The 26446-nt window shown below is 52.9% G+C and overlaps 1 protein-coding gene across 3 annotated transcripts; it reads right to left on the reverse strand.

Annotated features, from left to right (window-relative positions):
- Positions 1-5668: 5668 nt before the first annotated feature.
- Positions 5669-25255, reverse strand: DNAJB12 (DnaJ heat shock protein family (Hsp40) member B12). 3 transcript variants are annotated; one of them, XM_036265462.1, is made up of 9 exons: positions 24868-25255; positions 16876-17059; positions 15495-15640; positions 12947-13132; positions 12754-12833; positions 11326-11435; positions 9292-9464; positions 8646-8743; positions 5669-7468 (listed from the first exon to the last, which is right to left on the reverse strand). In XM_036265462.1, the coding sequence occupies exons 1-9, from the start codon at positions 25208-25210 to the stop codon at positions 7439-7441; spliced, it is 1350 nt and encodes a 449-aa protein (XP_036121355.1). In that variant the 5' UTR covers positions 25211-25255; the 3' UTR covers positions 5669-7438. The 3 variants fall into 3 exon arrangements, with proteins under 3 accessions (XP_036121355.1, XP_036121354.1, XP_036121353.1); XM_036265461.1 differs by having other exon boundaries at positions 8598-8743; positions 24868-25032; XM_036265460.1 differs by having other exon boundaries at positions 8592-8743; positions 24868-25032.
- Positions 25256-26446: the final 1191 nt, after the last annotated feature.

Here is a 26446-nt window from a genome sequence, read left to right on the forward strand (position 1 = left end):
GGGAGAGAGGGAGGAAGAGAGAGAGAAACATCGACGTGAGAGAGACACATTGAGTGGCTGCCACCCACATGACCCCAACCGGGGCCGGGGACAAACTGCAACCGGGGTACGTCCCCTTAGCGGGAACTGAACCTGGGACTCTCTGGTCCGCGGCCTGACGCTCTAACCACTGAGCAAAACAGGCCAGGGCTCTGATTTTTAAATATTTATTTTAGTAGTGGAACCTCTTTTCCAGTCAAAGTTCTAATTACACTAAATAAAAGCGATAACCCTCACACCCCAGGGCATCCAAGGGCCCGAGGGGACACAGTTTGAGAACCCCTCTTCAGGGTGCCTGCCATCTCTAACACTGTTATTTGTGGCTCAAGGGCAAGGATGTCCTTGTTTCCTTTTCCAGGCAGCCCTGTAATTAGACCCCAAGCCCAGCACTTTCTGGCACCTTCTACCAAGTATAGAAATCTTCAAATTCTCTAACTCCCGGTTCCTGCTGACACTGAAGTCTGTCTCAGCCCTTGTTACAGAGTTCAGTGCGGCCATAGGCTCTTGTCCCTCCTCAGGGGAGTTATGGGACCAAAACATTCTGTGCCTCAGCTAACCCTGTGGGGCGCTTCTGGGCTTGTGGAGGACTTGTACATACCTCAACTCGTGAGCCCCTCCCACCCCAACCTCCCCACAGCCTGTAGGACAGGTCTGAGATGAGGAAAAGGGGCTCAGGGGTCCTAGGAGACTGACTGAGATCCTCCCACCTGTGGGTATGGAGCTGGGCACCTAGCCGTGAGCCCTCGTCTTTTCTGGAGCCACAGTCCGGGGCGCCTGGCCAAAGCGCAGATGTTCCCTAGCTCACCCCTGGGTGCTGTCATCGGTGGGCACCAGCGAGAGAGGAGGTAGAGTCTATGAGGAAGACAGGAAAGAGGAAAACGTTCTTCTTCATCCTGGGGGTCTAGGGCAGTATTCTTCCCAGCTAGCCAAAGAGTATTCTTTCCAACTAACCCCCACCCCATCACCCTCCCTGCTTCAGTTAGAGAGGGGCAGGGAGGGACAGGGAGGACAGGTCCTCAGTACCGGGGGCCCCAGGAACAGGTAGGGGAGGATGCACTGGCCAGGCAGCTGACTCGGGTCATTCAAAGGCCCCAGTGTCTGCACTGACATCATCAGCGCCCTGAAGGGATGTGCTGTCTTCGCACAGTCTTCTCTGGCTCTCACGACAACAGACGAGGGGGTGGGGAGGGGCCAGAGGCCCCTGCTCCCCCTCCATGCATCCCTCCCAGTCACTGGGCTGGAAACATGAGCTAAGCAGTCAACAGTTCCTCGAATTGTGTTACAGCCGTGGCCTGCCAGCCCCAGAGCTAATAATATGAACAGATGTGGGTCACGCAACTCCATCCTGTGGCCTGAATCCTGCCTGACTCCGTGACCCCAGGCTGGCAGTGAGGGGGGGTTCCAGTCCTGGGGTCCTGTGGGTGAGGCTGGGTCCAGGAGGGACCTGTTTGCTCCAAGCCCACCCCTTCCGGCTAGCAGCCCATAGACAACATGGTTGACAGAGGTGACGTTAAGGACTAAATTGGTGAATTCTGTAGGATGATAATTATAATAAAACAACTTTAAATGATACAAATGAAAATTGCTTCTTTATGTGTAATTTTAAAATCATAACAAAACATTGAAATGATACTATCCTTTGAAGCTGAGGCTGAAGCCTGGTCTCAGGATCTTGTGCCCAGTGCTTCAGTGATGAGAAGGCCCGGGGGACAGGCCCAGAGCTGTGCAGAGCGAAGTGGCCCTGAGCACGGCCTGTAACCGCCCGAAGCCTGGCGCTCGCAGCCTGCGCACCACCCCAGTAGTTGCTGCCCGTGTGCTCCCTGCAGTCAGTCTAGTGGTGGTAGTGGGAGGTCGTCTGACCTGCGGGGTCCAGGATGCTGCCCTCAGGACCCAGGGCCACAGGTAGCAAACCTGCCAGCAGTGACCCTGAGGCCTGTGGCCAGGGCAGCACTGGGGCAGCCAAGGGACAGACCTGGGTCTGAGTCCAGGAGGGGTGGTGCCACCTGGCAGAGGCCTGAGTGCTGGAGAGAGTATCCTCTTGGACACGTCAGGGGTGGTGACTGCCGGGCCAGGGACCAGAGGTTCCCTTGAGGATGAGCAGTTTACGATTGTCATACTAGCCCTGGTACACGTCTCCTCACTCAGAGAGAGAGAGAAGACATGGGCATTTTCAGCAGGACTCTGCCTCCCCCACAAGGTCGGGAAAAGGCCCCACTCAGTGTGTCCTTACCCGAAAGAGATGGTGCCTCCTCCCACTGCCCAGCTGGATGCCCCACATGGGCACCCCTCACTTGAGCCCTCTGAGGTCTGGGAGGAGTGTCCCTGGTCATGTGTGCGAGTTTATGGCTACAAAACTCTCTACAGGGCTACCCTGGGCAGGGTTGGGGAGGCAGAGAAAGCTGCAGAGGGACAGCCACAGTGGCTATCAGAAAGGTGGTCGGGTAGGCACCCTTCTGCCTTCAGCAGTGTTCATGGAGGCCCCACTGTGACGGCCTTGGGCTGTAGCACTGAACAAGACAGACAGGCGGGCCCCAGGCAGCCCCTGGCTTTCCAGGGTGTGAAGCCTTCATGTAAGAACTGCACAGCATCACAGGGCTGGAGGCAGGGCCAGGCGGAGGCTGTGGGAACGCGCAGGCCTCCGGAGGAGATGGGGCGGAGGAGCAGCAGGCCGCTGCTGGCAGAGGGAACTGGGGCAACGTGTCGGGAAAGGGTGGGTGGAGGAGGCTCTGGCGGGCAGTGGGGTCAGCGCACGAGGGCCCTGCCAGCCACCTGGAGCCAGGAAAAGGGCCTCACTGTATCTCTCTGGCCTCCACTTTCTCCATCTGTAAAAAGAGATCACCAACATCCTCTGTGCTGCTCAGACATCTGTCTCTTGGGCCTCTCACTTTGTCCATCAGAAAAAATGGCAACAATCCAGATAAGGAAGTGGAGCTGCTGGCTGGACTCCCTGACGGCTCTGAGCCTGACCACTCGCTCTTACCAGCACCAACTCCACTGGGGAACTGCCCCTCCCTCAGCTATAAAACACAGGGCTGAGCTCCCCCGGCCTTTGTTCAGACCAAATCATCCAAGGGGAATGGGAAAAAGGGGGCCAAGGTGTGGTGGGTCAGACTTCCCACTCTCCTCCCAAACAAACCCCCAACTCTTGGGCTCTGGGAAGACTGCTTGGCCATGGGGGTCCTAGAGAGTGCCTCCCTCATACCCCTCGTCTTGTCTGGGCCCTGGACCTTTATTTCCTACAGAAATGGGTGTGAGGCTGTGGAAGCGACAGGAGGCCTAGGCCCTGTTCCTGGGGAAACACCCCTCTATGGGAACCTGGGGGGAGGGGATGATGGGGTGAATGCTGCTCCTGGCCTCCAGCCTTGCCAGTCCCCTCTGCCCACTCCCCGCCACGGGGACATGTAGCCTTACAGGATTACTTGTTCTGGTCAGCCTCCCTGAGCACAGGAGTTCTTGTTCATTCATTCTCAGTGAGTTCTTTCTTTGCCCATGGCCACTGGGTGTGACTGGCAAGGTGACAATTATAGATTGGTGACCTGGCCCATGTATTGTTCCCTGAATGCAGTCACTTCCGTACTTTCCCAGCTCCAGGACTCTGCTCACACTGTCCGCTCTGGCCAGAGTACCCACTCCACCCCCAGCCCTGACCTCACTCCCACCTCCTTCACAGATGCCAGTTCCCTTATCAAGTTCCCAGCCAGAGCTGCTCCACCTGAGTACCTGCCAGCTCCCACGTCTGTTTGTATCCGTCCTCTGGGCCCTGGGCTCTGTTGAACTCTGGCTTCTTCCCCGCCTAGTAACTCCTCCAGGGCAGTCCATGTCTTAGTCACCTTTGTGGTTTTAATACTTGGAATGGGACTTGACACTTAGTTGGTGGGTTAATCTTTGTTGATTGAAGACAGTAGAGCGTCCTATGTACCAGACACTGTGCACTATCTATGTGATAACTCCTTTTTTCATCACAATAACCCAGTGAGGCAGGTGGTCTTGTTACTCCCATTCTGCAGATAAGGACACAGGCTGAGGGAGGCTAAGTGACAGGCCTGAGGTCGGTCAGTGCATGGACCCAGCCCCGCCGGCGGGGCTGCAGAGTCCACGACACCCAGCTGATGTATGCTGCCTTTGGAAGTGATGCCAACTCAGGGAGGTTGCCCTGCACACCTGGGTGGGACACCTTGGTCATTGCTGAGAGTGCACCTGCTTCTGCCGGCAGCTCGTCCCCAGCTCAAGCCTGTAGGTTAGGTCCCCTTTTGCTCACTGTGGCCTTTCTTCCCTTTGGAACTCAGGTCTCCACCACTCCACTTGGCAGAAACAGGTTTGATTCCCTTGAGAACAGAGCTGGGTTCAGCAAATGTTTGCAGAATGATTGCTTTGCTCCCCCTCCCCCCAAGATATACACAGCTTCAGAAAGACCCTTGGTCAGGCCTTCCCTCCCCCAAGCCGGTTTCCTGCTCTGGAACAGACTTGCTGGACTCACATGGTGTGACATCTGTGAAGTACTCTGAGTTGCTCCAGAACTGACGCTGTGTCCCAGTCTATTTACCTGAGTCCTGATGCTGCTGTTTGTGTCCCCTAGAAAGCCAGGTGACTTTGCCTGGGCAAGTCGGGGTGGGGATGAGGTTACAGTTGGGCTGGGATGCCAGCACCTTGCTCCTTGGACCAGTTCCCTTTTTGAGACCTGGGTGCAGCCTGGAATGAGGAGATAAGCTGGCAGACCCCAGGAGCTTGGGTGGACTAGAGATTTTGCCACCTGACAGTGGGTGGGGACACTTGTCAAAGGCTCTTTTTTGCAGCAAACAGTTGGAGTCTGTCCCGCCCTTTCTGGCGTGCGGAGCCGCAAGCTGAGGGCAGGGGGATGGGTTGGGTAAGTGGGGGCGGCCGGACCGCCCCTGCCAACTGCAGTTAACAAGTGGCAGCTCGCAGACCAGGCAGGGCAGGCTGCGGTGACCCGGGTGGGGCAGCCAATGAGCTCCCAGGCCGCAGTGGCACCACCAGGCAGCCTGCCTGCCTTTGGCTGGAGCGGCAGCGGGAGGGGCCTCAGGCCGCCAGTCAGGGCTGCAGGGCCCTGTTTCCAGGAGGCCCCGGGCAGATCTGCCGGCCCATTCATGGGAAGTCCCACCGGCGCTGCCTCATTTTTAACTTTTCCAACCTTCTGGGGGAGGAGGGCAGGCTGTGGGGGCGGTGTGGGAAAGATGGCCGGAAAGACTGTGCAGCCAGAGATGGAAAGAAACTCGGAGAACTTTTCCTTGGCCCTGTGTCCGGACTGGGCTAGAGCCTCGGGCTGGGGAGGAGGGATATTCGGAACCGGCTGGCTCACAGCAGGCCTGACGGGATAGAAGAGGTGGAGGGGGCAGGGGCAGGGGCAGGGGCAAGCAGAGGTTGAGACCATGTCCCAGTTGTCACCCTAGAGCTGGCATGGGGATCCCAGGGGCCTGGCTTGAGTCCCTTACCCTCTGCCTGGATGGAGTCAGCCCTGGAACACTGATGACCTTAGGCTGTCAGCTGGGGCAAAGGGTGAGGGGGACACTCAGGCTCCTCACCAAAAACTCCTTGTGGGATCTCAGTAGCAACAGGTGCTGGTGCCTCCCCACATTAGCCCCCTTGCTCAATGCAGACCCACCACAGCCAGTCACATAATAAACATATATTTATAGATGTACAATTTCAGAATTCTTTCAAGAAATACAGCTTCTCGGGGGATCCTTTAGGACCTGTTCTTATTGCACATGGCTTAGCTCGTCTAGGGACATCTCCCGAGACCAGCCATCAGGACACTGTGGGCAGAGCACCAGGGCCACTGTGCTGGGACACTCTTGCCCATGTCCAGTTCTCAACATCTCTCTGGGCCGGGGTGGCTGTTTCATCACAGGGCAGGATCTTGTTCAAAAACCAGAACTGACATTTCTTTACCAAGCTTCCTTTTCCAGCAAGAATTCTATTTGTTTGGGGACTTTAAAAACCGAGCCAGGAGAAACTGGGAAGACGGCTCACACCGCCTAGCCGGCAGCTTGGGAAGTAAGGCTGTGGAAGATGGCAGGCTCGACACACCCACCGCCAGAGGAAAATTTGGGGGAAAAAAACGGTAATTCCAAAAAACCCAGTTGAAACTGGGAATAAACAAAATCCTCCCTTCCCGTGGCAGCAACTGCTGTTTTGAGAAAAACCCTTATATGAAGGTGAGGATAAGAAACCCTCTGGTTCAGCTGCATCCTCGTCCAAGTGCAGGAGAAGGCTGGGTGGCACCATGTCCAGGGAGTGCAGAGGCAGAGGTGCCCACAGGCACCGGCTTTCTTCAGGAGTTGGCTGTTGCCCTGGGGTCCTGGGTACCAGTGGGCTGACTCTTGGAGGAAGAGCCTTCTGGAGTCCTTGGTGCACGACTCGGGAAAAACCAGTGGCGACCATGGAGCTGTGCCCTGTGGCACCTATAAGGCAAAACTCACTAAGGGGGGAGGTGGCTAGGCAGAACCTGGCTCCTCTTCCACCGGGCTGTTCTCTGTGGCAGGGGGTCAGAGGGCTCCGGGCACCAGGACAAAGAGCCCATCTGAGCTGGCCGAAGCTTGAGGTGGGTGATCTCACCCCAGAAGGCTACCTGGGGCCTCTACCATGACTCAATACTGACATGGCACCTGGCCCTAAGGGCACTTTCTCCCCTTCAGCTTAACCATAAACCTGGCAACTTTCAAGTTTTCTACAGATTTACACGGTCATGACTGCTGTTGCCATCCAAACCAGGCGGGGGTTGAGGGGAATGTTAAAAGCTATGGCCGACTTTCCTTATGTTGTCAGCTATGGCTAATGTCTAGCCTTTGAAGGACCAGGCTGCCATACCCAAACAGTCCGTTTTCTAAAACGGAAGAAATCAGCCAATCAATTCACCAAATCCCTGCATAGTTCAAAAAGTAGATTATATATCTATATATATCTTTATATATGCTATTTACATATAAATAGATATATATACATATACATGCATCTATAAATTACATTCTCTGGAAAGTTCTTTCCTCCTTTCTATCCTTGACCTATGCCTCTGACCACCGGATTCCACTGAGAGGTGACTGGTGGTAGCTTCTGGGAGGGGGAAGAAAGGCAGTGGGGAGTCCCCTCCCCCAGCCCTTCCCACAGACATTTGCTGCAAGTTTTACATTCTGCTTTCGTTGCCATGGTTTCTGTATCCTAGGAGAGAGCCAATGTGGAGCCTGAGCCTCTGCCAGCCCTGGGAGGAAGGGAAGCAGCCGGTGGCAGGTTTTCCTGTCTGTCCTAAGAGCTTTCTGCACTGACTGGGTGAGAGAGAGGACAGCTGTGCGGCGTTCGGCCTCCAATCCATTTTAATGTTTTGTTTTTCTCCTTTTTATGTCTTTCCTTAAATATACAGTCCATCACCTTGGCTCAGTGCATGTCACCAAAAATTCTCCAGGGATTTCATGGTCTGGGGAGGAGAGTGGAGCAGTTAGCTTGGCAGTCGAGTCTCGAGCTTAGCCCACATGAACAAGCAACCCTCCCTGCCACAGTCCTGCCCACCTGAGCTTTGCCCATTTGCCCACCTGCAGCCTGCTCCACTCTCCTGGAGGCGCAAGTAAACAGCCTCAAAGCAGAGAGTCTGTACCCGGATCCCTGCTGTGGGGACACAGGCAGAGGGATGGACTGGGCACTAACATGAAAAATAACCTTTCCTGGCCCTGCCCACACTCCTCTGGGCTTGGTCCAAGTTGTCCCCTCTGGCTAGTGCTGGAAGCAGAGCCCACTACTTACACATAGGGGTAAAGGAGGCAAGTAACTGATACAAGCAACTCCCCCCCCGCCCTTGTGCTGAGGGCACTGCAGTTGACCCTGAACTCATGACCTTCTGTTCCCTTCCTCAGACCACAGGTGAGATGCCTGTGGCTTCCAGGCTGTAGGTTCAGTAGCATGAGAGACAGTGAGAGACAGACAGAGACAAAAGAGAGAGAGACACAGCCAGCCAGCCAGCCTCTGATCCCACAAGAGGGAGCAGTCAGGGTGCACAGACCTCTCCTGTCCCCAACCTGTTGGCTCCCTCCCCTGCCCTTTGTTGGGCTCCCATCTTGTTCCATGGCCTATGCTCAGAAGAGCAGAGGAAGAGGAGGGCTCTTGGCCCAACCGTTCCCACGTGGTCCTCCCTGTGTGGGGGCTATCTCAGGCCCAGGAATTTGGTGGCTTAAACATCAGGATGCAGACAATAGTCTGCTGCACTTGGGAAAGAGCCGTGCTGACCGATGGCTGGAGCAGGCCAAGGAGGCTGAGTGGCTCTCAGCAGCAGACTTGGGCTCCCCCTTCTGCTTGGCTCTTGAGGACCCCACAGCCCCAGCCCCAGAGTCAGGGAGTAGGGTGGGGTGGGGTGAAAAGTAGAGGCCTGAAGCAAACCTCAATTTCCAAGTACACCCGAGTCGCCCCAACTCTGCAGCTGGAGGTCAGGCTGGGGACAAGGAGTCTGTGCCATCATCACTAGGCTCTCTCCCTCCCACCCTCCTCTGCCTTATGACCAGGGCCAGAGCTGCCAGAAATTGCAGGGCAGAGGAGACCCTGGCTCATACTTGGACCTCTGTTGTGTGGCTGGCCCAGGACTATCCATGCAGGGAGGCCTGCACCTCTGACAGTCGGTTACAGCTTGGGGTGCTCATCCTCTGTGCTTTGTGGTACATGTCTGTGTCGCCGAAGTAGCGGGCCCGATATAACAAGCCTTCCTCTGCAAAGCAATGGGGCAGGGTTAAGACATATCCGATACCTCCTGAAGCTTGCTAGGGCACTTGTCTGGCCTGTGGGGCAGGAGGAAGGCTGTTATAGGCCCAGGAGCTAGGGCAGATGACCTTTAGGAAGGACCCCGAAGGAGCAAAGACCATGATCCCAACTTGGGGTAGGGACAGTAGCCCCTTTCTATAGAGTAGGGGAGGGCCAGCTAAGGTAAGAACTGTCATCCTGGTCAGACCTCCCTAGGGTCCCACAGATAAAGCCAGATGTGCAATCAGTGGGTGCCCAGATCTGCTCCAGTCTCTGTGGACATAGGTGTCTCTGGCAGCCAAACAACAGGCTGACTGCAGTGACTTACAGGAACCTAGAGGGAATCTCCAGGTGGCCCCCAGCTCCTAGCTCCAGGGAAACAGGGGTGGAGCCCAGCTCTTGGCCAGGAGGTGGCTGGTGCAGGGCAGTGCCAGGTGCTGGGTCACAAATCACTGGGCAAGTAGGACTTTCTCCTTCCTTGTTCTCAAGCTTCGTGCCTCCAACACCTATACTCACTTTGCTGCTTCTCCTTCCAGCAGTTGTTTCGGAGGTTAGCGATATAATCATCTTCCACGTTCCGCTCAACTGTTTTCAGACTGGAGCCTGTGTACTCCTGAGAGAAGGTGTCTGCCACGTAGTAGATGACGTTCAGATGGTCAGTGACTCGCTTGTGAATGTGGCCCACCGATCTGGCCAGAAACATACCAGGCACAAAGTGGGCACAGGGCCCAGGCCCAGGGTAGCCCCAGGGATGACAAGGCCCCTGACGGGAGGTGCCACACAGGCCCCAGGAGTAGCTGCCGCCCTCCCGAACCAGAGCGGAAACTTGCACCGCACCCGGAGCGAGGGCCTGAAGAAAAGCAGGGTGTCCCTGCTCTACGAGAGGCCCGGGCTACGGCGAGCACTTCCTCAGGTTCTGTGCTTACTACACTGTGGACTCGGGGGCCCTGGGGAGAAGCCCCTTTCTAAGAGGCCCGGTGAGGGAAGCGGGAACCTGGTGTGAGTCTGGGCTTCCTCTCTGAAGAGCTGTGTGACGAGCTCCCTGTGCCTCTGCTTCCCTAAGACATCCCCTAAGCCAATCCTTGCCAAGGGCCTGCCTGCCTGCCTGCCTATCCAGGAGCTCCCAGTGTAGAGTTAAGAGGCTCAGGAACAAAATGACAGGAAAGATTCCAAAAAGTTGTATCTTTCCAGCTTTTGGATTCTAAATTCCAGCCCCAACCACAGGCTCACAGGCTGTGGGAAGAGCCTCAATACACAAACAGGAGTCAGGGCTCTGGGGAGGACAGTCCCTGCCTGCCCACCGCTGCCTGTCATCTCCAGCTGCAGAGAAAAGGGGTGCTATCAGGCCAGGACCACCTGTGCTGGCTGGTGTGGGCCCAGTGGACAGACTCTGCCCCCTGCTGGCTGACTGGGATGCTGCCAGGCTCCCAGCTAGAGCCAAGTCTCCAGGTAGGAGCAGAGGGCTTCAGGAACTGAGCACCCACTATCAGATACTGTCAGGTGATATAAATAAATCAGGGAGCTGACACCTTAAATGGTCAAATAACTTGCCCGAGTTCACTACTGGCAGTTGAGACCATATGTTCATTCAACAAACATTGTTTTTTTTTTTCTATTTATCTTTAGACAGAGTGGGAGGGAGGGAGAGAGAAACATCAACGTGAAGGGACACATCGATTGGTTGCCTCCCCCATGACCCCAATCAGGGCCAGAGATGAACCACAACCGAGGCACATGCCCTTGACCGGAATCGAACCCAAGACTCTTTGGTCAGCGGGCCAACGCTCTAACCACTGCGCAAAACTGGCCAGGGCAACAGACATTGTTGAGCATTTCCAGTGAGCTTTGGCACTTTGTGTTTTACTCACTTAATTTTCATAAGCAGGTAGATGTTGTTCCTATTTTATAGTTGAGGAAACCAAGGCTCAGAGAAGTTGTCCAGGGTCACACAACTGCTTAGTTAGTAGAGGAGCTGAAATTCAAAGCCACCCTTCTCTGTTCTTTCCATGGCCCTAGGGCCCTGCCCTGAACCATAAGAGCAGAGATTCTTATCTCAAGGTCATCCAATAAGACGGGGTGGGTGGGTCATGAAGCCTGTGAAATCAATTGTGTGTGTGTGCAGGGTTCTAAGAAAAATATCTGCAATTTTCATTGCATTTTCTTAGGGGACCATGACTCTAAACAGATCAAGAACTTCTGCTCAACATGGAAAGTGTATTTTCTTGATTCTAAACTAGCTTCCTGCATTATGATCAAGAATCTGCGGGATGGTGCCCTGCTGGTGTGGCTCAGTAGACTGAGCGTTGTCCCGTGGACTAAGGTCCCACGTGGATGCGCAGTTATGGCATATGTCCGGGTTGCGGACTCGATCCCCAGTAGGGGGTGTGCAGGAGGCAGCTGATTGATGTTTTTCACATCAGTGTTTCTATTTTTCTCTCTAAAAAATCAATAAAAACAAACAAACAAAAAAGAGTCCGCGGGATTGGCTGAAACTCCACAAGTCCCCATCTTCCCACCACCCGGGCCTCACCCCCAGCTACAGGTACTCACGGCCTCAGGCTCAGACTGTAGGGTGGACTGGAGACCATGAGCTGGCTGAGAGCTGACACGAGGATCAGGATGAGGATGGGCATCAGTTGGACAAATACCCCCAGCCCGCCCTGGAGGGAAGAGCCAATGGTCACCTAAGCCAGACCTGGGCTGGGGTGCAGGGTTGGCCACAGTCACCCCCAGTGTCCCCAGCACAGTGGAGCCCAGGTGTCAGGAGGCAGTTACCACACAAACAGGCCATGACATCACTCTCCCCTTTCCTCCTATAGTTCCCCCAAATACAGAAACCTGCCACCTTCCCCAGATAAAAACAAAACAGCAACTGGTGTTAAATACAGGAAGAAGGTGGGTATATGCACTTGTGAGAGAATATGACAAGAGGAGCCAAAGTGGCTGCCTCCAGGACAATGGGAGGCTGACCTGGAGGGAGACTTCACTACACAGACCTTTTGAATTTCAAACCATACGAATATATTACCAATTAAAAGTTGCCAGTTAAAAAACTATAAATAAAAATTAATGTGTTCAGCCCTGGCCGGTTTGGCTCAGTGGTTAGAGCGTTGGCCTGCGGTCCAGAGAGACCCGGGTTCGGTTCCCGCTAAGGGCATGTACCTCGGTTGCAGTTTGTCCCCGGCCCTGGTTGGTTGTGCGGGTGGCAGCCACTCGATGTGTCCCTTTCACATCGATGTTTCTCTCTCTCTCTCTCTTCCTCTCTCTCCCTCCCACTCTATCTGTACAAAAAATGGAAAAATGTCCTCGGGTGAGGAAAAAAATAAAAAAAATAAAAAATAAAAAATAAAAAAATAAATAAATGTGTTCATTGTGTGACAATTTCTAATTTAAAAACTATTCTGTATGATAAATATACACAAAATAAAAGTTTAAAAATAAATAAAAACATACGGCCACATTGTCAGAGCAAAAGGGAACCCTTCTGCCTGCCACAATTTTAAATGCTCTGCAACAGTATTTTCATTTTAGTTAGCTAGCTGTTCTTCCGGCATTCAAAATGGGCCTGAAGCACTGTCTTGCTGTACCTTTTGCATACATTTTTTGATGCTGAAAAGACAGGAGCCAGCACCTATAGTCATCCTTTACAGTTCTTCCGTGAAGTTTGGAAAATGTTGGCCTTATGAACAAATAAACTGCACAAAGGCTGTTCACACTCAAAGCTTTCTGTAGGTGGGAAACATTCTGCATTACATTCCCAGAGGCCATCAAATCCCCACTCATCCGGTGGGCAATGTGGAGTGTGGCTCCCTCTGGTGTCGCTCAGCAGAATGTCAAGGGAGGCCCAAGATGGCTCCTAAGCTGAGTTGTGGGAACACTGCCATCCCAGAATAGACAGCTGGCATGTCACTACCCCTTCCAGCCTCACACCCTGTGGTGAGGTCCTCCCCGCCTCTCCCCAGCACCCTCCTCACTCACGTCACCCTGGTTCTCCCTGCGGTCCTGCCTTTGCTGGTAGTTATAGCGCATACGGCCGTTGCTGTAGACATGGACGTTACCTGGGGGTCAAAGGGGCTGAATCAGGAGTGGGGCTTGGAAAGGGAGAGATGGCATCCAGTCTCCCACCATCGTCCTGGTGAGACCTGGCTGTGGGGAGGGTGGAGGAACTTACTAGATGGGAAGCCACCTCCAAAGAACATGTTGAAAAGGTCTTCAGGGGAGATGTCAGCCTCAAAGCCACGGTGGAAGTCCCCATGCCCATGGCCGTGCCGGGCTGCCGGGCTCTTGTCATCACCAAACTGGTCATACTGCTTCCTTTTCTCTGGGTTGCTAAGTACTGCATATGCCGTGCCAATGGCTAGAAAGGAGGTAGAAAGGTCAGGCCTGGGGATGCTGGGGGTGTGGGTGACATGGCCCATGGCAGCCAGCGGCTCACTTCCTTTAGGTACTTAGGTGGTGCTTAGGAAGCAGGAGTCCTTGGGGCCAGTGGGAGGCTCAGCTACTGGACAACTGTGGGAGGGGGCATGCAGGAGTACCTCTAAGTGGATCTGGGCAGTCTGGGCTGCGTAGGGAATTAAATTCAGGCGCCTCGCTCTTCACCTCATGATGAGAGTCCAACTTTTTTTACACACCAGGCCCTTCATGGGCTTTATCTTAGTTACTCTTAGCAGCAACCCTATCTCCATTTCACCGACAGGAAAATAGGCTCAGGGAGGTTAGGTAAGCTCCTAGAGCTCTGATACCGGAGCCAGGCGTTTGCTTCGAGTCTGCTCTCCGTCTTTATGAGAATCATCAAACCTCTCCCCCCATTCCTCTCTCTTGAGGGGTGCAGTGGATGGGGCATTTCTTTCTGGAGGTTATGCATCTTGAAGTCACAGTGCGCCAATTAGACACACGGTGTCCTGCTGTAAACTGGCAGCAGCAGGAGCTGCAGGGGAAGGCGAAAGGCTAACTCCCTGGTCTGGTCGCGGTTCCTCCACTGCTGCTTGTGTGGCCTGGGCGAGGAGCCCTGTTTTCCCTGGGGTCTAGGTCCCAGTTGCCATTCTTCTGCCTGGCACTGGGGCCTCCCCAGTAGAGCTCCCCAGATGGGAAGGCTGGGTGCCAAAAGACCCCAGCTCAGACCCTCCTGAGTCTCTTGCTCTTTCTCAGGTGGCCCACTCGCTCAGGAATGAGGCAGAGCTGCGTCTGCTTCAGAACCTGCAGCCTGAGAATAAGGAGAAAGCCCCTCCTTCTCCCACCCAATAAGGCCTGATGGGCCTCTCAGTGCCTGTCCGGTAGGCTGCAGGCAGAGGCCAGGGCTAGAGAAACATTAACCACAGCCACCTTGCTTCCCTGCTCCCATTCTCCTTCATCCTCTGGGCTGACAGGCAGCAGGGGACAATGCCTGCAGACTGTCCCATGCAGGACCAGCCCCAAGGAGCACCTGTGGTAGGCTCCAGAGATAGCACAGCCAGGATCCCCACCTGACTATGGCCACAGCCCCAGGACTGTGCAGCACCCTGCCTGGCCAGGCGAGGCGAGTCACCATGCTATCTCCCCAAGGGAGGTGAGCCAAAGATCCTGAAGGTCCCAAGGAAGACAAGGTGGGCATGAGAGATGTCTGGGGGATGTGGAACTGCGGTGCCCAGTAACACAGTGCTGGCAGAGTCTGTACATGTGTGCAAGTTCAATGAAAATCTAACTGATTAAAGAGCAGCTAATGAGCCTGGCTGGTGTGGTTCAGCGGCTGAGCATCGACCCCTGCACCAGGAGGTCACCAGTTCCATTCCTGGTCGGGGCACATGCCCAGGCTGTGAGCCCAACCTCCAGTGGGGGGCATGCAGAAGGCGGCCAATTGATGTTCTCTCTCATCCGTATTTCTACCTGTCTCTCCCTCTTCCTTCCTCTCTCTCTAAAAAGTAATAAAGGAAAATAAAATTCTTGATAAAATAAAAAAGAGCAGCTGATGATTTCGGCCAGAATGGAACCAACAAGCCGAGGCCAGAGAGACAGCTATGCGCACTCCTGCAGAACGTGTGCACGGGGTTGGGGTGGGCTGGCTATGGCTGCTGGTGCTGAGGTCACCAGGCCGGGGCCCTCGGCATGGGGCTGTCCAGCTTCTCAGCACAGGAAACCATTATGGAGATCCCACGACAGGGGACTGCAAACAGGTGAGTCAGGAAGGACAGCTTCTGCCCCTTAATCACCATACGACCAGGAGAAGCCACCAGTCCTCTGTCTCCTCAGGCCCCTCCTCTAACCCCCAGGGAACGGGGAGGAAGGGAGGCAGGACGGTGCGATCTGACTGAGAGTCTGCGTGGCTAGAGGTGGCTACTAGGACCTTCGCCAGGAAGCAGCTCCTGGGCCGGTAGGACTTGGGTCCAAGGCTGCTTCCTGGAAAAGCCCCTTTCCCCTTCCAAGGACCACAGACAAAAACACCAACACCGCCCTGGCTGGTCTGGCTCAGAGGTTAGAGCGTCGGCCCACTGACCAAAGAGTCTCAGGTTCGATTCCGGTCAAGGGCACGTACCTTGGTTGCGGTTCGTCCTCGGCCCTGGTCAGAGTTGTGTGGGGGACAACCAGTTGATGTGTCTCTCACACTGATGTTTCTCTCTCTCTCCCTCCCTCCCTCCCTCCCTCCCACTCTATCTAAAGATAATAGAAAAATGTCATCGGGTGAAGATTTAAAAAACAGACAAACAGACACACAAGCGCCACACCGGGGACCAGGGCTGGCTCACCCTTGAAAGCCTCAGTGGCACCAGGCGCGTGGTTCTTGTCCGGGTGGAATCTGAGGGCTAGCTTGCGGTAGGCCTTCTTCAGGTCCTCATCGGAGGCCCCCCTGCTCACTCCCAGGATCTCGTAGTAATCTTTACACTGCTTGACCCTGGGGGAGGGAGAAGAGCATGGTGGGGGGCTCTACATGGGCCAGGGCTGTGTGGTGAGGTGGGCGAGGAACAAGCAGTGTGAGCACACAGTTCTGAGTGGGCTTCGGGGCACACGCTGTCAGACTCTGCAGGCAAGGGAGCTTCAGAAAGCTCCCACTGGGATGGGGACCTGGGCAGGGCCTAGAGGAAACACCAACATTACATTTAGGGTTTAAGAGGGGGCAGCTGTCGTGTTTGCCAGACCAGGAAACACTTCCCTTTGCTAAGAGCACCCTCACAAAAACTGTCCATCAGGGCCTCTGCCCAAGGGTAGGTGTGTCCCAAGCTTGGCCAGCTGACTCCTCTCCCTGCAATTTCGGTCGTGAGTGGGCAACATAAAGGCCATAGCAGGTGTCTATTCACCCCATCTCGGGTCCTGAAGAGAACCCAATTCTTGAACTTCTCCAGGCATCCCTAACTCCCCACAATCAGTTTCTATTGCCCACAACTGATAGACTTATCTGGTCAAAACTCGTCTGGTCAGAAAAATGTAAATCTGGCATACATTTTTACAACAAACTATAATCATGCTAGGTCACATGCAGGCTGAATGAACTGCAGTCCTAAAGTTTGCTGATGTTTTTACTATCAGCCAGAACCATGTGGGGATGACCTCCGAGGGGTCCCAAGGCCAGCTAGCAGGGAGGCCTGGGGGAAACGAGCACCCGAGAAGCCTTGGCCTGGCCATCTCGGCCTGGTAGCGAGCTGCTCCGAGCAGGGCCTGCCCAAGCTTTGGAGGGGTAACCATCTCCTGTTTCCTCTCTCCCCACATAGGCTCTGGTCTGACAGGATCTTTGTTGGGGGTGGGGCTGTGGGTTGGGGGAGAATCTGAGGGGAGAGACCAGGGCTCATCGCTATGGAACAAATGGAGCTGTGTAAAGAGGCCAGGCCTGCCTGGCCAGCAGCAGAGGTGGTGGTGGTGTCAGCATTTCCAGTCTCTGCTGTGGGTTGTCTTGGCGGGAGGGGACAGCGGGGCCCTGATTCCCACACTACAGTCCAGGGCCTTGTGGGAAATAAGGAGTGGCCTGGTGAGCCTGACCACTTGGACCTCCTCCATCTTCAGGACCCTCCCAGGGCCCATCCAGACCACAGGCAGATGTGAGGTGGAGGACGCACCACAGGAAGACTTCTCTAGACTTGAAAACTTCCCACCACCTCCAGGCCCCCGCACCTGCCCGCCAGGCCAGCCTTCTACCTTTTCACAGCTGCTACTTGTTCCGAAGTGTAGCCTTTGGTGGTCTCTCCTCCTCCTCCAGCTTCACCGTTGGCCGAGGGGGCGTCGGACCCACCTGCTTTCCTGTGGGTGGCATGGGCTGTGCCTGTGGGCTGGGCTTGGTCACCAGCAGACTGTGGTTTCTGGTTGAGGGACTCGATCAGGGCTGTGCAGAGCAAGACAACCATTCAGGGCTCCTGCTCCAGCAAAGCCATGTCATGGCTGAGGGGCCATCTGGCCCTGGGAGAGGCCAGAGCCCCACACATCCCACTGGCTTATTCTCCTGGCAAAGCCACTACCTTCTTTTTTTTTTATTTTAATTTTTTCTCTTTATTGATTTTCGAGAGAGAGGAAGGGAGAGGGAGAGAAAGAGAGAGAAACATCGATGAGAGAGAACATCGACTGGCTGCCTCCTGCATGCCCCCCACTGGGGACTTGGCCCACAAGCTGGGCATGTGAACCGGTGACCTCTTGGTACATGGGTCGATGCTCAACCACTGAGCTACACTGGCCAGCAAAGCCACTACCCTCTTGCTTGACTTGAGCCTGTGGGGCGCTAGTGGGGTGGTCACTTGCTCTCTTAGGATCCATAGTCCTCAGGAGTCAGCAGGATACACAAAGGCCATTTATTTTTTTATTGATTTTTATTTTTTTAGAGAGAGAGGAAGAAAGAGAGAGATAGAAACATCGATGTGAGAAACATCAATCGGCTACCTCCTGCACGCCCCCCACTGGGGAGCGAGCTTGCAACCCGGGCATGTGCTCTGACCAGGAAATCAAACCAGGATCTCTCAGTCCATGGGACAACATTCAATCCAGAGCCACACTGGCTGGGCCACATAGGTCATTTTAAACTAAGCATCAAAACAAACTAATTTTTTTCTTTTTTCCTATTCCCCAAAATAAACTATTAATGCTTCAGATTTTCTAGATCCCAAAGTAAAATGTTCAGCAGCCATCCTCTGTTAAGAGCCGAGACGGGTGAAGCACTTTGCAATGGTACCCCACTTTGCAATGGTACCCCATTTTGCAGGACATCTGATCTCTCTGGGACTGGTCAGGAAGGCTTCCTGGAGGCCTCTGCTTAGCCATGAGGAGGAATGGGGGCAATGAGTCTGCCCTGGAGGGGTGGTGGTGGCGTGAGGCTCAGGATAAATATTTGCTGTGCTCACTACTTGCTATTTTTTACATTTTTCAAATGGCTGGCCATGTCCATTGTGCTACTTCAAATGTTCAGAGTCTATACATAGCATTAGCTGTCTCCCTCAGACAGGGTCATGGTTATTCATTCAAGGCCTTGGTTCCTGCTGACTCCATAAGGGCAAGCTCAAATCTCTGGCAGAGGTCCCCTGTGCGCATTTATTTCAGGCACAAAACCAGTTCTGAACCTCCAGTCACGTCCGGGCTACAGTGTCCTGGGAAACCAGGCATCCGGACCACTGCAGGGACCCAGGACACCTCTGTGCTGAGGAAGGACACCAGCACAGCCCACTGTTCCCCAGATTCTTAAAACATGCCAGGGACTTGCTGGGCTCAAGGCACTGTGCTGGGTGTCAGAAACCCTGTACTGCAGCACACCTGGGTCTCACTCAAGGGGCCTGGAGCAGCGCTTGCTGGGAGCAGAACACTGGGACTCAAGTGAACCAATGTGCCCTGAGCCACTGCTGCCTCAGTTGCAGCAAAGTCATGGACCTCACCAAGTCAGCAGCTGGGAAGCCCACACACGGGAGCTGACAACTGAGTCTGCACACGGGAGGGAGGTGGAGGGGTTCCTGAAGCAAACCCTGAGCGAGCACTCAGAGGAGCAACAGCAATGAGTGCTCACGGTCGAGCAGGCCCAGACACAGCCCTCTGCATGTGTTAGCTCTTCCAGTCTTCACAACGGCCTCAAAGGCAGGTCTTACTACCACCATCCCCGTGACAAGGGGGGGCTGTGCATTTGGTTGGCCAGCCTGTGGCTGCACAAGCTGGGTAGGCAGCACCTGAACCCCAGGATATCCAGCTCATGAGACCCTGCTTTTCACTATGCTCTTATCCCAGACCACATACCTGGCAGGGGGAGCCCCTTCTAATAGTCATTCCAAGTACAGAAGAGAAGTTAAATTCAGAAAGAGCCGGGTCTCAAACCTCAGCTCAGCTAAATCCTAACAGTATGACCCTGGTCAAACGGGGAGACCCCTCTGAGTCTGTTTCCTCACAATGGGGGTATGACGACGAAATAAGATAATGTGCGTAAGCACCTAGCAAGGGAATGACATAGAGTAAAAGTTCAAAATGAGGAGCTGCTGATAATTATGACCTGGGCTGATGAACTAGTTGGCCAGAGGGGTGAGGGGACCCGAGATGGCAGGGACTGCGGAGCTCTAAGGCTCGGGAAGGCCAAGCTGCAGCACACGGCAGGCTTTGGACCCCGTTGTGACCATGCCATTTCAGGTTGTCCCAGATGCCAGGTCCATGCCAGGCATCAATGGAATTGCAAAGCAGGAGACCAACAGATGAAGAGATGCTGATCAAGATGGACAGAGGGGGGGAAGCTTGGTTTTCTAGTTGTTGTTTTTAGGGCTTTTAAAGAAGTTGCTTATTTTGATTTCTTGGAAAGCCCTAGTGTCCAGGCTGAGCTGATTTACCCTAAGGACAACATGACCAACCATTCAGTTGTCACAGAGCATCAGCCAGGAGATGGGACAGACTCTCTCCGGTACCTCTCAGGGAAGATTCTGGAAGCTTTCCAGGGCAGTCACACAGAATCAGACACTCTAATTTCCCTTTGCTGCAGAAAGGGAGCCCAAAGGGAAACAGATGTGCTCTGGGTAGACAGAAGGTTCCTGCTTGGGTTGATAACGAAAGATTTCTGGTTGCTGACAAGTAGGCCGCTCTTGTGGTCCGGACACCTCCTCCCTCAGGCCTGTGGGACGTGACTGGCTCATCCTGACTCGCAGTTACATCCCTCACTGGCACAGTGGCTGACAGGCAAAGGTCACAAAAGAGTAGTAGATAGAATAGCTTAATACGACTCGAGTTAGATGGACGTGGCTGGTTCAAATCCCGATTCTGCCCCTTTCCAGCAAAGCTGGCAGACACTGAAAAAGGAAGAAACTGGAAGAAGAAACCGAAGCTGGGGTGGGAGAGGTGGCAGCTGAGGTAGAGGTGACAGAGGTGGAAGCACTTCTATCACCAAAGCCACAGGGGTGGCCTCACCTCACCCCCTGGCCGCAGAGGCAGGCAGCCTGGGTTCAAACCTAGCCACTGCTTGCAAGGTCATCTTGGACAAGTTAACTCAGCTCCTCTGGGTAAAACTGTACCTCCCTTGAGAGAGCTGGAGGAGTAAATGAGTAAATGCATATAAGGAACTTAGCACAACTTCCAGCAAATATAAAGTGGTATCTGTTACTTTTATTTCCAGGCTCCTCTATGTACCTGTAGTGTTCAAAGCAAGGCGGGAAAGGGAAGCTAGAGTAGGGAGAGTCTCGGAGTGGAGCTAGACAGTCCGGTTCTTTTGCTAATTATCATGTAGACTTGTCAAGTTATCTAATTCCTCAGTGAAGATATGATCTCTGCCTTCACAGGGTTGCTCTTAGGGGTACAAAAGACCTAGTGATATCAGGTGAATAGAAGGGCTGAGCACAAAGTGAGGTTCATGAAGGCTGAATGACCTGAATGGACAATCCCACTCTAGACCTTGCCAGTATTAGAACATCTCTCGGTCCTAGACTCTGAATGCCAAATCTCTTGACAACAAACCTCCCCTCTCCCTGCTCTGGCCTTCCCACCTTGCTTTCCTGACTTGGCCTGGACCCAGGCATCTCACAGAAGTTCAGGCAGCCTGTGCTGCAAGGTTATTCAGGCCAACCCTCTCTCTGCATGCTGGGGAAACTGAGGCTTACAGCTGTTCTCATCAGTTCCTGGAAAACCTGGTACCTTTCACCATGGTTGCTAAGCCTCAGGCAAAGCCAATGTCTACTAGGCTGCCAGGCACTGGACAGAAACTCCCAGAAAGGGACTGACGAGCTCCACCAGCCCTGCCCTGTGGCATCCCGGCTTAGGGCCCGGCCACTGCTCCACAGTATGACTGTCCTACCCTTGGTGCTTCCCCGTCCCACTTCCTGCAGAGTTTCAAGTCTCCTCATATCTTTTGTTTTATTTTTTCTAAATCCTCACTTGAGGATAAGTTTTTCCGTACTGCAGGCCGATGCTCTAACCGCTGAGCCAAACCGGCCAGGGCGAGGATAAGTTTTTAATAACTTGAGAGGGAGAGGGAGAAGGAGAGAGAGAAACATCAATGGGTTGCCTACTGAGCCCTGATGGGGGATCAAACCCACAATGGGTATGTGCCCTGACTGGGAATTGAACCCAAGACCCTTTGGTTCTAGGGATGATTTCCAACTAACTGAACCCCAATGGCCAAGGCCCCTCATATCTTTTCACTGTGAGGTCCTCTGACCCTTCAAGACGGCTCCGAGCTTCCTCACCCCAACCCTTCCCTCTGTCTGTCCTTCCACTACTCCTTCCATGCTCTTGAACCTCCCCTTTCATTTCTCAACTTGCCCTTTTCCCACGTGGCCTCTGCAGCAAGGACAGTACAGCTCACCACCTCCTTGACACACTGCTCCATGGCTACCTGGCAGCTGCTCTCTCCCGGGACCGCCTCTTCCTGTTGCTGCTCCATCTCACTCTATGGCAAAGGGTGTGCCAGCAGCAGCCTCCTCTACATGGTTCCACACTTTCCTACAGTGACTCGGCCAGGCACAACCCCAATGAGCCCCATCACACTGAGACCAGACTTTCAGCTGGAACCTGAAGCTCTTGCTCCTGAGCTCTAAGCTGATAGCTCCTTTGTTTTGTTATATTTTAATTTTTTTTCTTTATTGATTTTAGAAAGGAAGGGAGAGGGAGAGAGAAATAGAAACATCAATGACAGAGAACATCAACTGGCTGCCACTTGCATGCCCCCAATTGGGGATTTGGCCCACAACTGGGAATCAAACAGGCGACCTCTTGGTGCATGGGTTGACACTCAACCACTGAGCCACACCGGCGGGGCTGACGGTTCCTTTGGAACAACCCACCAGCACCAGCCCACCAGCCCACCAGCACCTTGCACTCTGCCTACCTCTTTCCATTCATGCTCCTTGGCTTTGCTGTCTTCCCAGTCACAGAGGCTTGGATCTGAATGCCCATTTCTCCTTAGCATCCCTCTCTCACACAAGGCTCGTTAGCTCCCTCCAGTGGCCTCTATCTCAGGTCCTCAGAGCTCTTCACCTACTCAGTGCAACTGTCTCCCAACTACTTTCTGCCTTTAGTCTCTCTTTCCTCTTATTAACACTTCATACTGTTCTCTCTTAAGAAAAACACCCCTCTCTTCTTCCTGCCATCTAAAACTTCAATGGTTCTTTCATTAATTACAGAATAATGTGAATATTCTGGTTGGCAGGACAGGATTTCCACAATCTGGTCCCATTCTACTTTCTAAACTTAATCTTCTCTATACTCAAATGACCATCTCCACAGCCTCCAGATCTTGCTCTACTCAGCCTCTTCCTCTAAACCTTACACTTCCAGCCTCCATGACTTTCTTCCAGTATGCTCTTCTCCAAGTCTCCTACCCTCCTCCAAAGTACAGTTCAAACACTGCCTCCCTGAACTCTTTCCTCACTGTGATCTACCATTATTTTTATGTGCTCACTACAGCACTCACTATGCTGCTTGTAATTTAATGTTCAGGAGAGGGTCTTCCACACTCCTCACCCCCAGGACTTCCCTCCACCTCACCAGACTGTGGACCCAGGGAAGGCAGGGACTGGATTTTTCATGTCTATCCTTAAGACCTCAGCATCTGATACTGTATTTTTGTTTAATCACAGTTACTGTTTTATGGCTTATAACATTATCTTTTCTGTAATCTGCCTCCTTCATTAGATTGTAAGCTCCCGGAGGCAATGGATTATGTCTTACCAATTCTGCTGTACAATTTAGCATCAAGCAGAGGACTTTTCAAACAAAACAAAAATGTCGGCTACACTGAATGAGCAATTGGAATGAGTTCAAACCTCACATATCGAGCGTGGACAATACTACCCAGTATTTTTCTAACCAAGATTTCCCCATCAGAGCCACAATTAACCCCAGGTCCTTGTCAGCTCAGCACACAGGGCCATAGATGGCACAAGATGGTGTTTACAGAGAAGCATGAAGCCTATACTCTTTCCAGAATATCATAAATATTACAAATATGCAGCAGGTGACTCTTCTGTCTGAGCCAGTTCCAGCACTACAGCCGAGGAAGGACATCCATCAAAGCCCCTGTACCAGGAGGCCTGCTGACAGGAAGATCTCCACAAGCTATACTGTTACCATCCATTCCTGGCTGCCTGCTCCTGAGCCGCCAGAGGCATCAGTCAGAGAATTCCAAGAGCTGGGATAAGAATTTTGAGAGCTGGAGGGCCCCCACCCTACCCTGGGTTCCTCTTATACAGAGTGATTTATTTCATAGAGAAGTTCCTCAAGTGTTACCTCAGCAGTCCTAGCAAATAGGGCAAAAGATCGAAATGCAGGCATCCAGCTGCCTCTTCTGCTAGTGTTCCCTTTCTCAATCTCATAATGTGGACAAGGACGATTAGGAGGCTGACCACTGCTTTCCAATTTCATTTTATTCCTTTAGTAAATATTTATCGTCACAGACCTTTCCAATTTCCAGCTGTGTAATATTGGGCAAGTCCCTTGCCTCTGAGATATGTCTTCATCTACAGAAGAAAAATAATGATCTTTGCTCTGCCTCCCTGATAGGCAAGCTCAAATGAGACAATGCATTCGAAAGAGCTTTCTAAACTGAAAAGCCCTATCAGTATTACTGTTATTCGTATTATCTGGCCATCCCTTTAATTTTCTAGCTAAGTAAACCCAACCTCAGAAAAATCACATGGTAGCAGTTAGGATGAGAACAAAACTCAGGTCTTCTGATTCTGAGTACTTATTATATGCCAGACGGTTTACTAAGTGGTAACTGCGGGCACAAACCCTGGATCTTTAATGGACTACCTCTTTCTCTCTTCCAGCTTGTATTAAGTAAAACTTCTTTGAAGACTTAGGTTCAAGAAAAAGAGGGTTCCTGGGTCCAGCGAGATGCTGAGTGGTTGAGGCAACCTTACTTTTCCCTCCCTGGTTTGGAAGGCTTCATTTAGTCCCGGGTCATATAGCAGGACAGCCTGCTGCTGTCCAGCCGTCCATATGGCCAGCCACTGATGCACTCTTGGGGCGAGGTGGCCGTGGTGGGGATGGCTGGGGCCAGCGTCTCCAAGACAGTCCACTCCGGATGTCACAAAGGAGTGAAGAGGCTCCAGGAGGGAGGGAGAAGTCCGGTCTCTGGGCAGACCGCCCAAGGTGGTGGTGTGGCATCTGGGGGAAGGGGTCGGAGGACTGGGGGCTGAGGGCCAGAAAAAGCCGGCTCTAGTTTTGGGAGGGTGGTCCCTGGCCTTCAGCCGGAAACCTGCAAGGGAGCAAGGCATGAAGACGCCGTTGCAGGCAGTCCGAAGCTCGGAAGTCTTTCTTCCCTCTGTAGAACCCATTCTCTCCATCAGAGTAGTTATGTTTATTAAACTATAGTATTTCCCAGGTCGGCAACTGGCCCCGGGCCACCGAATGGCCCCTTGGGAAAAGTAGTTCGATTTCGCTTTCAGGGAAGTTCCCTTCGCCCCGTCTGCCAGCCCCTCTTATTCCTGGGAACTTCACATTTCAGAGGGCTCGGCAAGTACCCGGAAAGCTGAAGTCGCGGCTGCCCCCGTCATCAGGTGTGCAGCATCCCGGAGAGGCGCGCGAGCGAAAGACTACACCTCCCAGCAGCCACCACGCGTCTCAGGGCGCAGGCGTAGCCGCGCCTCGCCACCCCTCCCCCTCCTCCAACTGCTCCCGTCGGTCCGTTCCCGTATTCCCCCCATTAGTTCTAATGTCCCCTCTGTCTCGCCGGCACCTCACACTCACTGCGAACTCGCGGCGTGGGGTACAGTCTCTGCGCCTTCTCCAGGAAGCGGAGCGCCCGGTCGGGCTGGTTACTCTGGATGGCCTTGAGGGCGATGCTAATACAGCGCTCGGCTTCATCCTTGTTGGATTCCATGGCGGAACCAGAGCGCGGAACCAGGGAGGGGGAGGCCGGGCGAGCGAAGGGCTGCGCCAGCGGCCGGCGCGTCGCTGGGCAGGCGGGCGCACAGTGATGACATAAACCTCCGCCCCTCCTTTCCCGAGATCTGAGCGAGGGCGGAAGCGCTACCGTACGTCTTCTAAGAGGGCGACATTTAAGAGAGGTGTTAAGGGCGAATGCCCACATTTCTGGAGGCCAGAGGGTTATTCTATTCAGAGGTCTTAATGTTGAGTGTGCTTGCACCTTTTGGTAGTAACTGTGCATTTGATACGAGGGTCATTTATTTATTCATTCAACAGGTGTTTATTGAGAACCCACTATTTGCTATGGCAGGTATACAGTGGTGAACAAAACACAGCCCCTCATGGAGCTTACAGTCTAGAGTGTGTAGGGGGGGTGGGTAGACAGAAATGCTATGAAGGAAAATGAAGGGATAGAGAAAAGAAGACAGTATTTTAAATGGCCCGATAAGAGACCGCTTCTCTCAGAAGCTGTTTTAATAGAAATCTGAATTCAGGAGAGAAAGCAGGTGCAGCATTCCAGATGTGACTACCTGGAGGAAGGGTGGTCCTGGTAGAAGGAAGAGAAAATGCAAAGGCTCTGAATCAGGAATTTGATTTGTTGAGTTACTACCAGATCAACAAGGAGAGGACACCATAGGGGGCATGAAGAATTTCACTATAGAGTGAAATTCAGTTCTATCGGGCTTTCATGCCTATCGTTCCAGCGAATGCAAGCTACCAAACCCGTTGGTCATTTCTCAATCCTTATATTGTTTGGCCTCTCAAGCAGGATTTGGTAAGAGGCACCTATTGGTGAGAATTAGGAGGCCACTGCTATAATCCAGGTAAGAATTAATGGTAATTTGGATAGGGAGATGATGGAGGTGGTGAGTAGTAGTCAAATTCTGGATATATTTTGAAGACATAATCAAAATGATTTTGCTGATGGATAGGATGTGGGATGTGAGGGAAAGAAATGAGTCAGAATGATTTCAAAGATTTTTGGCCTGAATAAGTGGAAGAACAGTTTCCATTTACCAAAACTGAGGGAAAACTGAGAGCAGCACCTTGGTAGGGAGAATATTAAATGTTTGATTTAGTTTGTGATGCCTTTTAGAATCAAGTGGAATTATACATATATGGTTTGGGGAAGAAGGTGGGGCTGGACATATAAATTTGGAAATTATCAGTATACATAAATGGTATTTAAAGCTATGGGACTAGATGGACAAAGGAAGTGAGTGTAGATAGAGAAAGTAGAAGTTTGATTACTGAGCCCTGTGGTACCCACTGTTTAGAGCAGGGTGGGGAATGTCTCGCCCTTCGGCCATATATGGCCCTTGAAATCAATACCAGCTAACATCACACACCTCACCAAATTAGTTTGACCAAATATAGCAGCTAATTTTTTTTAAATCCT

Source organism: Molossus molossus, unplaced genomic scaffold, assembly GCF_014108415.1.
Source record: "Molossus molossus isolate mMolMol1 unplaced genomic scaffold, mMolMol1.p scaffold_m16_p_17, whole genome shotgun sequence".
NCBI classification, from domain to species: Eukaryota; Metazoa; Chordata; class Mammalia; order Chiroptera; family Molossidae; genus Molossus; species Molossus molossus.